Source organism: Dendrobium catenatum, unplaced genomic scaffold (assembly GCF_001605985.2).
Source record: "Dendrobium catenatum unplaced genomic scaffold, ASM160598v2 fragScaff_scaffold_365, whole genome shotgun sequence".
NCBI classification, from domain to species: Eukaryota; Viridiplantae; Streptophyta; class Magnoliopsida; order Asparagales; family Orchidaceae; genus Dendrobium; species Dendrobium catenatum.
Window position 1 is genome coordinate 502229 of NW_021318827.1, and position 15033 is coordinate 517261.

The window sequence follows — 15033 nt, forward strand, 5'->3', positions numbered from 1 at the left end:
AAAAGCTTCTTGTTTATCTCAGCTTTTAGCTGCTTCTAATTTTTTGGGTTTGGCTTCTTTCCTACCTTTCTTCTAATTCTTTTTTATTTTTATTTTTTTGCTCTTATTGCACTTAATCATGGATCTTTGACTCTTAGATTTTTTTTATTGTATCTCAATGAGCATTAGTGGGTTATCGATCTCTTTAAGTACTTGAAATTCATTTTGATGTATTAACACGTAAGCCCATAATTGGGCTTTCTCCAAAAAAAAAAAAGTTATCGAAAGAGATGACCTACTTATCAATGAACTGGATAACTAGAGTCATCAACCCATCTAGAGTAATCTCAATCATTCAAAATAAACTTCCAAAAGAAGAAAACATTTTAATGACTATGACATATCCCAACCTTACACTTCAAAGTCTATTATAGAGGACTTAAAATATAGTCCAATTTCTTCTCCATCATTAACTAGCCAGTGTAGTAAAGTTGGAAGTTGCTTGCAAATACAAGTGCTTTTTTAATTTAAATAAAGATATTTTAATATTTTAATTATTTATTAATTTGAATCAAACTCAAATTTTATACACATATACATATACATCCATACATACATACACACACACATATTTACATACATAACATACATAGCAATTTTTTTGATGAGATCAAAAAAAGATTTGAATCTAATTAATTTTTGGCTTGAATAACTAGCTATTAAATTAGTTTGAATCAACATCAGAAGAACTAATTTATAATCAAATTTCACTCAACTTAAAATCATATTAAATGACTTCGAGCTAATCTTAAATCAAAATCGAATATGCTTGAATGATTAATAGCATAGTTACATACCCTTGTTTGTCGCGCAACTTACAAAATGCTTTGAATTGGAGGGAGATCCTTGCTATAGTAGGGCATCCAATACTGTTCAAGAGACATAATTATATAAACTACTATGAATTTGGTTGTAATCAAACTTTTAAAATTAAAAATAAATGTTTCCATTAATTGAACCTAAATTAACATTCTTAAAGTAAAATATTTCCCAAAAAAATCTTTATGATAAGAATAAGAGGTCTATTTGGACCACATGGAACACAACAAAAATAAAATTTTAAAGAGGTTTAGTTGCAATTTGCAGAACTAGAATATCAAGGAAAGAATAATTTCAAATGAGTCCAAATGAAATTAACTATTTTTTTTTTAGACAAGACAAATTTTGGTCAGATAAATTCATGAGAAATATTAGATGATCAAGGGAGTTCAAGGGGAAGAAATCTTTTAAAAGTATTTAATTGTTTTGTGTATTATAGTATTATGATTACTAGGCTAATTATTAAAACCTTATATATCTTCCTAATTAATTAAGGCTTAAAAATAAAACAACTAGAAGATCTTATAAAATTTAATTATATTAAACATTAACAAAGGATAATTTATCATTATATTCTTAAGCTATATAGATACATTAATTATATATCATTAAAATCCATTTTAGAGCCAATATAAGGTTATTTTTAATTGTATCTATCATTAATTGTGTGGAGGAAGCCTACTCATCCTTTTGTGAAATTAAATGCTGACGGTATGGTGGGCTTGACGAAGGCTGGTGTGGGTGGTCTTATTCAGGATTGTAATGGAGACTTGTTAGCTGCTTTTGATGCTCCTATGAAACATTTGGATGTGCTGGTGGCTGAGTTATATGCTCTTCTATGCAGCTTAGAGTTGTGTATTAAAACTGGGCATAATTGCGTTTGGATTGAAGTTGATTCTTTGTGGCTGGTTCAAATTTTTAGAGATGGTTCTTATGGAAATGCTCAATATTTTTATATTATTAGGAAAATTAATTTGCTTTTGAATATTATGAAGTTTGAAATCTCTCATATTTTTAGGGAAGGAAATGGATGTGCTGATTGGTTAGCTAAGAAGGGAGCTAATCTTAATGTTTATGAGGAAGTGGATGCGCTGAATTTAGATATTGCTTTTAAAGGTTTGTTGATGACTGATAAATCTTCTCTACCCCACGTCAGGTATGGGTAATTACTATTTTCATTCTTTTGTTACGGCTCTCTGTTTGTGGTTGTATCTGCTCTTGTTGTTGGTGTTCTGGTGGCAGATGATTTGGTTATTTTGGATTTTGGCTGGAGGTTGCTGGTTTTGGAATTATTTCTGTCTGTCTTTGTTGGTTCTTCCCGGTTCCTGGGGATATCTTGCACTTTTGGTGGATTAAGCTCTATTTTTGGAATATCGTTACTCTCTTTGGTTTGGCTGCTGCGCTCTTTTTGATGGTTGATGGATGTTTTTGGCGGAGGTTTGGGCATTTCACTGTGCTCTTTAATTTGGCTGAGTTCTATCCTGCAGTTGCTGTTGCGGGGTATGATTTTGAATGCTCTTGTTTCTTGTATGAGGGGATTTTTACTGGAAACGTCTTTGATTCGTTTGTTCCCTCGGGTTATTTGCATTGGAATGGTGGTTTTGGTAAGATTATTTTGCTCGTCTTTTTATGTTGGGGGACGTGGTGTTGTCGTGCTATGCTGCGGCTAATATTTGGGAGAGCTGGTACCAATGGACTTATCTTGGTTGTTTGGGGAATACTGATGTTAAATTATATGATTATTATGCTATTTTCGTGATATATACCTGCAGGATGTTATTCACTTGTTATGGCAAATTATGCTCTGACTGCAAGGTATGTTTATTTTGGAATTTCGCAAATTTTGGTTGTTTTTATTGGTTTTTTTTTGCAGGAAGACTGAGCGGAATGAAATCATCATGAGCTTCCTTTTTTGGGATCTGTTGACTCACAGACCGAATTTAATTTTGAATTATTTTTGTAATTGTAGGAAAAGGAACCATCGGCTCATAGGTTTTTATTTTACTCTTTTATGTGTAGCTCGTCCGAGCAGTAGTGAGCTGAAGGTTCCTTCTAAGGACCTTGTAACCGCTTTTTTTAATATTAACGCGTAGGCCCCATGAGTGAGTTTTAACCAAAAAAAAAAGTGTTATATATATAAATATAAAAGAATTGTATAGAGTTTATATTTAAATCACCCATATTTAATATATTTGATGAATAGTTAAGCATTATGAAAATCAACAAAACTCAATCCAATAGTTTCATCTTTTGTTTGAAGATTAGATGGAGATGTACACATAATAAAACAAAATTGATAGGAGATATACATATATTTTTCTCTACAAGGGCTGCCATGAAAGCTTCACATATATTTGGATAACTTCATGCTTTTTATGACAGATTTAGGATTCTTTAGGAACTGCTTTCTTACTATTTTCTAAAACAAAATTTTATTTCAAAATTTTGTTAAATTAAAAATTTTTGTACTAAAAAGCTGCATTAGAAAGCATTAATAAAAGAAAATTGTCAGCTTTGTTTGTGACGACTTTTTTATTGTTTTATGAAGGGATTTTTTAGTTCAAATTTTTTTAAAATTATAATTTTTTTTACTAGAAAGCTATTTCATAAACAAGTAAGAAAACAACTTTTTAATCTTAAAATTTCAAATTCAAAAACTTTTTATACTAAAAAATATTTTTGAGAGCAGTAAGAAAGCTTATTTGTTTATTCAAATAAAGAGGTTCAAGAACTTGCAACGGCCACATGGTTGACATTTATTTCATTTGTCCAAACCTGTGATACCTCGTACAATACAATGGATGCAAAGCGATGTGGGGATGCTCCCAACCTTTCCACTTTGCTTTTACTCTCTTTGGCTTATTCATTTTATTCATGTGGAGGCATTTATCCACATAGCATGCATGCATGAGCTGCTAATTGGGAGAGTTTGCTCTATGTAGGATCCATGTAAATTTGATTAAACATACTTGTTTTAAAGTTTCCTCTGCAAATAATATTTGTTGAAGGGGCGAGTGATAAGAAGAATTAAGATTCTCCTTGATCTTGATCAGCTATATAATCATGATTAGTGATTAAAAATGTCTATTAAAATAATATACCTTTTAAAGTTTTCATCAAAATTTTACTCAAATTGAACATTCAAATACATTTGGTCTCAATTTCATATCGGAATCAGTCTATTTTTGTAAGGTGAGCAAAATAGAATTATTTAGAGCGTGCAAGATCTTGGGGGTGAAATAGAAAAGAAAAAAGTTATAATTATGAACAAATATATTTATTTAGAGTGAACAAAATAATTAAAATGTTTATCCTACTAAGTAAAAAAAATTAAAATTCATGATAGGCAATTGCTCTCCCTAAGTTTTACCCCTTGTTGATCACCCTAAACATAATTTGAATAATTAATTCGCTTGTATTCATCTCCTCAGCAGTCCTGTGCATACACAGTTCATCTTAGTTTATTGGTTGGGAGCTTAAGCTATCAACTAAGAGGTCTTTAGTTCGAGTCTTGTGTATGAGATGTGTGTGTGAGTATGCCTTAATTGGCCAAAAATACAGTCATGTGCATCTGATTAAGGCTTCATTTGGGACGACTTTATTACTGCTTCTTAAAGTAAATTTTTCATTAAAAAAATTTAATTTTTGTACTAAAAATTGATTTAAGAAACAATAAGAAAATTGTCCCAAACGAAATCTTATAACTGAATCAACATATACATAAACAACTTGTCATGGAAACTTTTAAATACAGAGTGAGATATTAGCTTCCCGTTCTGGCAGGCTATAGATAGAGACATAATAATTGAACTATAGGTTACAATGAGTCCGCACGAATAGCTATCACAAAGAATCTCCATGAAACAAAGCCCCTCTCACACTTTCAATTGAACTGCCACCTTATTAATATTCTTCTTCTACATGCTTCCGCAATATATATATAAAGTAAAGAGTACCATATAATACCCACTAATAAGAGAGAGAGAGAGAGAGAGAGAGAGAGAGAGAGAGAAATCCACTTGAAATAACAAGCTAAATTACTAGGCAAACTCTAGGGAAACAAATATGGCTGGATAGAAGTGTTATTGGAGTTAAGATCATCACATGCTACCACTGCCAAGGACTGATCATGAGACCCAGTGAGAACATACATATACTCCATCAGGCTGCTGTATCCATAGCTGCTCTCTAAATAAGGCATTGATGATAGAGAACTGAACCATTCCTGATCGTTGATAACCTGCTGATTATCCATAGCAATCCCAATTTTTGTGTCGATAAGGCCGCCTTTAGATTCAGTATGGAACCGTAACGGATCGACGAAGTCGAAAAATGTGTTGGGTTCATGATGATTATGTTGATGAAGCTGTTGCTGTTGAGGGTAAGATGGCAAAATGGAGCTATAAGAACCAGAGAGCTGCAAGGGTTGGGTGGGAGCTGGATTTTCCATGTTAGGTTGCAGGCCTTGGGAATTATATATTTGTGCTGCTATACTGGGGTGGTTATAAGCTGGTTGAAATTGATCTTGAACATGAGAAGTGTGAAATTCGAATGATCTTAGTGGGAGTAAATCTTGAGGAGGTGGAATTTGGTTTGAGAGATTAGGAAGCGAGAGGCCTTCCACAGCTTGAGCGATGAGCTTTTTCTTAATTGTGGAGTTCCAAAAGTTCTTTACTTCATTATCTGTTCTTCCTGTTAGATGTTTTGCTATCTGTGCCCATCTGCAGCTTAGATATATAACATATCATTCATTTAAAATTAACTGACAGATCTCTATTTTAGCACTCAATGTATAGAAGAAAGGATGAAATCTTACCTGTTTCCCAAAATCCTGTGGAGTTCAATGATGAGAGTTTCTTCATATGGAGAGAAGCTTCCTCTTTTAAGGTCTGGCCTAAGGTAATTGATCCACCTTAGTCTACAACTCTTGCCACATCTTTGCAACCCTAAGCTTATAATAGCAATGTGAAAATGAATGCTTCCAATATTCAAACAATCAACTAAATGGAATAAATTGATAAGCAAAAGCTATAAGTTTTTAAAATAAACGAGTTTAGTCTGAACCTGCACGTCTTGGCACGGAGCTCCAGCAGCCATGGCCGTAAGTTGAGATGTACTTGGTGAGCTTTTCGTCCTCTTCTGGCGACCAGAGGCCTCTCCTGACCTTCTGCTTGTTGCAGCAGGAATGGTGGCCCATGATCTTAGATCGTAATTAGAAATTACCCCTCTTTTGCTATCTTTCCTTTTGCTTTGATATTGCTTGTTTTAATGTGCTTCTTCTTTGCCTTTTAAGTTTGAGGAAAGCATTAAGAGAGGATCCAGAAATGAGAAGCGGAAGAAGAAGTGCTCTCTCTCTCTCTCTCTCTCACTACATCTAAGGCTTAAACTAATGAATTTATTTTCAGTGGAGAGAAGAGATAGGTTGGCTTATATGGAGCTATAAGGTTGCAGAGAGATGTATTATGAATTATATAAGGTCAATTTCCAGCATGTGTGACATTTTTAGTAATTATTATTAGGGTAATAAATGAATCAGATTGAGTTGAATATCATTTTTGATATATCATCAAAAAATTATCTTGATCGGGCACGAATCTCGAGGTAAAATCAAGTCGGAAACTTCAAAAATTAAATCCGGGATCACCTGAACTCCGATTTCAGCAAACTTACAGTCAAATTGAGCATCTCAAAAATTTGAACCCAACAACACCAAATTCGACTCAATCCGAGCCCAAAAGAGTCCAATCAAGAACCTGAAGCATTGTTGGAAATTTTGTACCGCAATTTGAGTTACCAAACGGTTTCCAAACATGAAGAGCTTATAGTCGAATCGAGCGTCTCGATGAAACAAATCCAACGAGCCCAAGATCTTTAAATTCTGACATCATTAAGGCCTTCAAATGTCTGACGAACGGTACACGATCAAGGGATTCAATATCGATCATCCATCCAACCACTCCCCCATTTACCCCTGATCTCTCGCCTATTTACAGGTCATGTCACCCCAGAAAATTTATAAATAAACCCCTTATTTCTCTTGAAGGGGTACCCAAGCAAGAGAAGAAGCAAGAGAAGAAGAAGAGAAGGATATGAGGGAAGAAATTCCTCCTCGACCACCACTCCTCCTCGACCACCGCCAGAATTTTTCCCGACACCCGAGTGACACCGGAATTTTGCCCGACGCCCAAGTGACACAGGAATTATGCCCAAGTGACGCCGGAATTCTGCCCAAGTAACGCCGAAGAAATTCTACCCGACGCCCAAGTGATGCTGGAACTCTACCCGATTTCCGAGGGACGCCGGAATTCTAAGTAACTCTGAATTCAGCTCAAATACACAACTTGTTTGTAATTGGATTTCACACCAGAAGTGAAGCTTTGTAATCTGATGGTCCTAAATTTTTAGGACATGTCAGTCTCTTGTACCTCAAGCAAACACTAGTGGAATTATTTCAACTGAGCTTAGCCCCCATGGTTTTTTTCTTTTCCAGGATTTTCCACGTAAAAATCCTGGTGTTTTTTCTCTCTAGTTTGTGTGCTAAATATTCGTACAATGCTGAGACAAAAAATTTCTAACTATATCGCCGTGTATATTCTAGCCTGCAACAATTTTATTTAAGCTCATTCATTTATTTTCTTACTCGGTACGAATCGAGCTCCAAAAAAATCAAAGTTTTAAAACCTCATTCAAGCTTTAACAAATTATTTGTTTTTTTTTTTTCCAAAATTGATAAAATTTACTTGATATTTCTAGTCATTTGTTTGATATTTTCATTATATATATATATATATGTGTGTGTGTGTGTGTGTGTGTGTGTGTGTGATACGCCCTCAAAAAATTATCTTGATCGGGCACAAATCTCGATGTAAAATCAAGTTGGAAATTTTTTAAACTAAAATTGGGACCATCCAAACTCTGATTTCAACAAACTTATAGTTGAATTGAATGTCTCGAAAATACGAACCCAACGACACCAAATTCGACTCAATCCGAGCCCAAATGAGTTCAAATCAAGGATCTGAAGCGCTTTTGGAAGGTTCAAACCACAATTTGGTTACCAAACATGATGTGCTTATAGTCAAATCGAGCTTATTAACGAGACGAATACAACGAGCCCAAGATCGCTAAATTCCAACATCATTAAATCCTTCAAATGTCTAACGAGCTGTGCATGATCAAGGGATTCAATATCGACCATCCATCCAACCACTCCCCATTTACCCTTGATCTCTCACCAATTTACAGGCCATGCCACACCAGAAATCTATAAATAGACCCCTCATTTCTCTTGAGAGGGCGACCGAAGCAAGAAGAGAAGAGGAGAAGAGAAGGAAGAGAATGAAGAAGCTCCTCCTCGACCACCGCCGAAATTTCTCCGGACCACCGTCGAAGCTTCCCTGGACCACCACTTAAGGCCCTCACTTTCGCCAGACCACCACCTGAGGCCCTCACCTCCGCTAGACCACTGCCTGACTCCGTTGCTCTGTCGGACCACCACTTGAGGCCCTCACCTCCGCCGGTTCATCGCCTAATGACGTTGCTTCGTCGGACCACCACCTAAGGCCCTCACCTCCGTCGGAACACCGCCTGACGCCATTGCTCCGCCAAACCACCACTTGAGGCCCTCACCTCCACCGGACCACCGCTTGAGGCCCTCGCCTCCGCTAGACCACTACCTGACGTATTTGCTCTACCAAACCACCACTTGAGGCCCTCACCTCCGCTAGACATACCACCGCCTAACATCATTGCTCCGTCAGACTACCACTTGAGGCGCTCACCTCCGCCAGACCACCGCCTGACACCGTTGCTCTACCAGACCACCACTTGAGGCCCTCACATCTGTCAGACCACCGCCTAGTGTCGTTGCTCTACTGGCCACCACTTGAGGTTTGGACTTCTGCAAGCTTGAATTAAGCCGAGAGTTCTCCCGAAGTGTCGCCCTTCTACAATGGTCTTTCAAAACCATTCTCCTGCCGACTACGATTCTTTTGACCTCCGTCACCTACTATGGTTCTTCCGACCTCCATCATTAGACAACAGTCTTTCTGACATTGGTCTCCTGCCGACTACAGTCCTTCCGACCTCTGTCGTCTATTATGGTCCTTCTGGCCTCCATCAAAAGACAATGGTCTTTCAGACCCCAGTCTCTTGTCGGCTACGGTCCTTCCGACCACAATTGCCTACTATGGTCCTTCCGACCTCCATCAATAGACAACGGTCTTTCTGATCCGGGTCGATCTCCTACCAACTACGATCTTTCAGATCTCTGTCTCCTGCCGACTACGGTCATTCTAACCTCTATCACCAGACAACGATCTTTCCGACCTCTATCATATCGACTATGGCCTTGCTGACCAAACAAACACATCTATGTTGATTATTGTAACTCCCACCATGTAATGCGCTCTATATGATATACATTTGTAACATCAAGCCAAGGCCTTCTCTCTAAGAAGGGGCTCATTTGTTATCGACTGCAAATACTAGTGGATTCATTTAAACTGGGCCAGACCTCGTGATTTTTTCCCCTTTTTAGGGGCTTCCACGTAAAAACTCTGGTGTCTCTTAAGAACGTTACACCCTCTTACTTATATGCTTGTGTGCTGGATCTTCGTACAATGCTAAGACGTTAAACTATATATTTCTCTACCGCCGTGAATACTCAAGGACGCAACAATGTGTAATAATATTCATAAAATTTAAATTGCATAAATATGGAAATTTTGATTAAAAATAGAATAAGCACTAAATAAATAACAAGGCATCGTTATATGAGTTTTTTTTTGTGGTGGTAGGGTGCCCAATAGCGGTTTGGACGACGGTTGGTGGTGGTGGCGGCCGGTGGCAGCGGCGGCGACCGACAGGTGGCGGCGACGATGGGTGGCTAACGGGTGATGGCAGTGATCAAGCGAGCTTAATTACTTGCATTGTAAAGTAAAGTAAATGTAGTATAAATCATTTGCATAATTCCTTTTTCATCCAGCCAAATACCAATATTTTCAAAATCCTTGCATTTAGAATACTTTACACTCAATTTACTTCCAATCAAACAACGCCTTATTTATAATATAGTTGTTGAAAAAAAAATCAAACATATTCACAATAAATTAAACAGATGAGTCAGTAATATGATGAGTTTAAAAAATATAATCCAACATTAAAGAAACAAATATAAATGAATTTATGTAATTAATGAGGATTGAATTGCTCCAATTATAGTGCATGCCTCATATTACTTATATTTATATGTCTTTTATTTTTTAAGGCCCAACTTTAGGATGCAAAATATTATCATAGTAAATATATATTTTACAAAAAAAAAACTATGATAAAATTATTTCAATTTACTTTGTAAGAACACTAAGAACAAATGAACTAAGAAATCAACAAATATGAAATAATCACAATATTTTTTCCTTAAGCAAAATAAATAGATAATATTTTTTGCATTTATTTTTTCTATATTTCTTATATTTTGAGATTACATGAGCTATGAGTAGAATGCATGGGCGCTAACCAATTCTCACGAACGGCTTAGATAGCACAAAATGGGGAAAGTATGAGTTGGCCGAAGCAATAGCTGCATGAAATAATGAACCGTAAGAGGACTACGGGATTGACCAAAAGTGGATGGGGCCCACAACTATTTTGTAACCACCTGCAACGACAACGATTGATACTGTGTAATGAGTCGTGTGGTGCTGAAGTCATCTAAAGATTCTAAACTTTGGTTTGGTTGGGAACCATTTTATTATTATTTTGTAAAGTTAATATATTGAAAATAATTTTTTGAAGTTGTTATAAAAAATAAAATTTTTACTATAAATTTTTTTTTTTTTGAAAGTGGTGAAAAAGTAATAAGCAAATAAAAATTTGGATTGAGGTCTCAAAAGAAAAGAATGCGTAGGCCCCTTCATGAATTTATCTAAAAAAAATTGTAAAAAAAAGATGAGAACATGAGTGCTTAAGTATATGATATGGTGTCCTATTTCTATTATAGGGAAGGAAGAAGTTTCCACTAATCAAAGAAGTGATATATATTTACAAGTTGCAATCTGGTAGAATTGTAGGGATGAGTTCCATTACAGAAAATTCACTAAATATCGGCGGCATTTCCGACGGTCATACTAACAACCGCCGGAAAATCTCCCATTCTGCCAGAAAAATCCATCGGTATTGGCCGATTTTCCTGTTGTTTTCAACTTATCATCTCTTATGGAGTTCGGGAGTATGAAGTATGTATATGAGTTATATTACTTTAGGAGGTGATAAGGAGTATAATAATACGGGCATAATCGTCTATATGATAAATCGCCATTAAACCATTCAAGGTGAACTTTAGGGTGTAGTAATTAATTTCTCCATACAAATTGCTACATAGAATCTCTTAGGTGGCTATAGGAAACAATTATTATAATATTATGACGATAATCAATATATTTTAGTATTCAATGAATGAATCCAATCAATGTAATAGAATGTTTTGCATGGCCCAGCTATAGATTTCATTATGATTTGCTTGTTGAGAAAAATATAATTATAATTCTTCTGATATAAATAAATGATGGCAACCCCTTCAAAAAGAAAATTTTAGAACATCAAAAATATAATTAAATATTGGAATTACAGTACTTAACGAAATAATTATAAATATTGCATAAATATAAGTCAAAATAAAAACCTTTAATTAATCACATTTCAAGAGCTGTGAATCTCAGAAAAATAATTATAAAATTATTTCCTCTTTTTTTTTTGTTAAAGCAGTTGCGGGCATTAATGGCAAGGAACCCACCGGGGCATAGTTCGTTATGAAAGACTTCCAATAGTGTATGATTCCTTTCTTCCTAACATATATTTTTTTTCTTTTTTCTTTCTCTTTCATAGAGATCTAAAGCCTTAATAGCTAAGCCATGCAATGCTGCAGGAGAGCTTGAGTCGTTCATGGCTCCATGTGTTCTCTCCTTTGTTGTTGTGACTTATGACTTAGAAAATGGGACCATATAAGCATATAAATGCCCTTGAAAAAGTTCAATAAAAACACCTTGACTACAATTTATTCCCTTTAGATGGGTCATTCACTGACCAGGTCTCCCCCAATCTGTTGTTGTTTAAGGTGTAGTAGCCTGAAACAAAATCATGGTGACTTTGCCTAAGCATAGAAACGTAGCTTGCTATGTGCGAACACAATATATGATATATAATGCTTGTCCACAACTATAAATGCATGTTCTACCATCTATAACTCACACATAATGATTATGATTGGTTATGGTAACCCCTGTGCTTCTTATTCTATCTTTCGAAGTATTGCTTGAACCCTTGGTGAGAAAGGATTGGTGGCTTCAAGATCAGTTCCATTAAGCATTTCTATCATCCTCAAGTGCATAGCCACTACATTATAGTAAATGGCAGTAACTAAAGCCTGCACAAGTAGACCTCTTGCTATTTTTAGAACTCTGTTGAGCAACTCATACACATTAGTTGTCATTACTTCGTAATGAAAATCATCGTCGTGGGTTGGCCTCAGATCTCACATTATGTTCTATCAGCTTCTGGTGAATATCATCCTTCACCTTTATCATATCTACCATGCACCTGTCGAACACACTAGGGTCATCAATGTTTCCTGTCATATACATCTTATAATAGAAAATTTCAATGTTGGCAACACCCATTTATCTCATTGCATTCTTGAAGTTCTCACGTAAGTGACATAAGCAATGGCGATGTGTAGCATAAGAAAATATTTTATGGCAACCATGGACTAAACCAACATGCTTATCCGATATAATGCATAAATTGGTCATTGTCCTTACAACTTGTAGAGCTTCATGCATTTTCCTCAAAAACCACATCCAAGAATTAGTACACTCTGACTCTACTATTACAAAAGCTAAGGGGTAGAGACCATTATTCACATCAATGTCCATAGCAGTTAGTAAAGTATCTTTATATTTACCTAACAAAAATGTCCCATCGTGGCTAAGTACTGGACGACAGAACCTCCACCAACCTATGGAAGGACCAAACGACCAAAATAATATTTCTAATCTATGATTCTTTGAATATTGTATCATGTACACTATCTCTGACATTGCATATACAAGTGTGTCCATAAACAAATTTATGGTCCTATAAGACTCTTCCTAGCTACCAAAAATTTTCTTAATAGCTTTACGTCTAACATCTCAAGATTTTATACACAAAACTTTAATATTAAACTTAAATTCAATTTAACCTGTAATCTCTCTCAGCTTTAGGTCCATTTACCTTCTAATACTTGGCAATGTAAAGTAGCTTATAAAATGGGAATTGCACTGACGGTGTCATGTCACTAGAATAGGAGAAATGCAAGTATGATGATAATCAATACTTATCATGGTTGATATATATATATATATATGCTTCTTAGATAATTATATTATTTATATCTAAAAATCTCTATAGTTTCTATATATATCCAATCATATGATTATTTTGGAATAACAAGTCAAATTACTTGATGCTTAAACTTCTCCTAATTGTCCTATTTTCTCATCAAAAATTTTGTCAATTATTCTATTCTTCCTAATTTCTATCATAACTTTAAGCCATCATGCATTCTAGCTTTAATAGAAAGGAATAAGGTACTTTCTTCATCAAATCAACACATCCTCCTTTCCTTACATTCATGGCAATACCATATGTAGAGAGCAAATCACCTGCAACTTCTCCCTATAGCCTAGCTTGAGACATTGTTCTCCATCATCCAAATAGGTCACTTTCCTTCTTTCCTTCATCATTTCACATAGCTTTCTGGAAGTGCTGATCTGCTTTCCATGTATACAATTTTAATTGCATGGGGAAGACGACAAACCAAATCACAACTCCATTATCTCCTTCTTACGTAGCCATGCATGCAGCCATTTGAGGAAAAGTCAAGGGCATAACGGATTGATGAAGTATCAAGTTTGCAACTGCAAACCTACTCTTTGTAGAAATTTAGAAACATGTTGAGGTTGACGCTACAGCTGCTTTGTTTATGGAAAAAAAAAATAGTTCTCAATATTCTAATCAATTTTTTTAGTAATAATTTGTTTTTAGAAAAAAATCATATAAGGGCTTATGCGTTAATATAAAAAAAAAAGATTGCAAGTCCTTAAAAAGATCGATAACTCACTAAAGCTCAAAGAGCTACAATCAAACAACAACATCAAGCCTTTGTCCCACTACGTGGGGTTGGCTACATGAATTCTTTTTCTCCATTGTGTCATGTTAAAAGTTAAATTCTCATTTAAATCTAATAAAGAAAGATCATTTCTAATATTTACTAACCAAGTCTTTTTTGGTCTATCTCTACCTTTCTTAACATAAATCAAATCTAATATATCAACTTTCCTAACTGGGTCATCGGAATGCCTCTGTTTAATGTGGCCAAACCATCTAAGGCGACTCTTTCTAATCTTATCTTCCACTCGAGCTACTCCAACCTTATCACGTATATATATGCTCAGTTCGTATCCTATCTCTAAGGGTAAAGCCACTCATCCACCTAAGCATCCTCATCTCTGCAACACTTAACTTAGTATTATGCTTCTCTTCTAATGACCAATATTCGACACCATAAAGCATTGTTGGTCTCACCACCATCTTATAGAATTTTCCTTTAAGTTTGAGGGGGACTTCTATCGCACAACAAGCCCGATGCACTCCAACTACAATGAAAAAGAAAAAAAAAACTAAGAGTCAAACATCCCTACCTAATTACAAAAAATGAAACAAAATTAAAAGAACCTAGTGAAGGTCGGCAAGGAGACAAACCTAAAATAAAACAGCCCTTAGCTGAGATAGACAACAAGCTCAAACCAGAACCAGGTAAAATGATAAGATGAGGCTTAAATAATATAACAACCAAGAAGAAACCTTCAGCAAAGCAGGAAAATAGTCTGAACTGAGTGCAGCAACAACAAATGACAGGAGAGACCCGCAAGAAGAATAAGAGCGGCCAAATAGGAAAAAATAAGCAAGGTAAAAAGAGATAGATAATGGCCACAACTGAACCTGAAGGAGACAATAGAAAACCACCAACAATAGCCCATTCTGATAACATATAAACTGAAGGTATAGAGAACAATAGGGAATCAGAAGACAGGTGAGTAATATATGGAAACATGATGGATGCAGCCAAAAGGC

At 35.5% G+C, this 15033-nt stretch overlaps 1 protein-coding gene across 1 annotated transcript; it reads right to left on the bottom strand.

Moving 5' to 3' along the window:
• Positions 1-4909: 4909 nt before the first annotated feature.
• LOC110113875 (transcription factor MYB26-like) lies at positions 4910-6055 on the bottom strand. Its single transcript, XM_020846585.1, has 3 exons — positions 5923-6055; positions 5675-5804; positions 4910-5579 (listed from the first exon to the last, which is right to left on the bottom strand). The coding sequence occupies exons 1-3, from the start codon at positions 6053-6055 to the stop codon at positions 4910-4912; spliced, it is 933 nt and encodes a 310-aa protein (XP_020702244.1).
• Positions 6056-15033: the final 8978 nt, after the last annotated feature.

What these genes read in the sequence shown, in the direction of transcription:
- LOC110113875 (XM_020846585.1), bottom strand. Translation starts at nt 6,055, where the DNA reads ATGGGCCACCATTCCTGCTGCAACAAGCAGAAGGTCAGGAGAGGCCTC. An exon ending in CTCCGTGCCAAGACGTGCAG is followed by an intron (nt 5,805 to 5,922) that starts GTTCAGACTAAA and finishes TTATAAGCTTAG; the next exon opens with GGTTGCAAAGATGTGGCAAG. An exon ending in CACAGGATTTTGGGAAACAG is followed by an intron (nt 5,580 to 5,674) that starts GTAAGATTTCAT and finishes TCTAAGCTGCAG; the next exon opens with ATGGGCACAGATAGCAAAAC.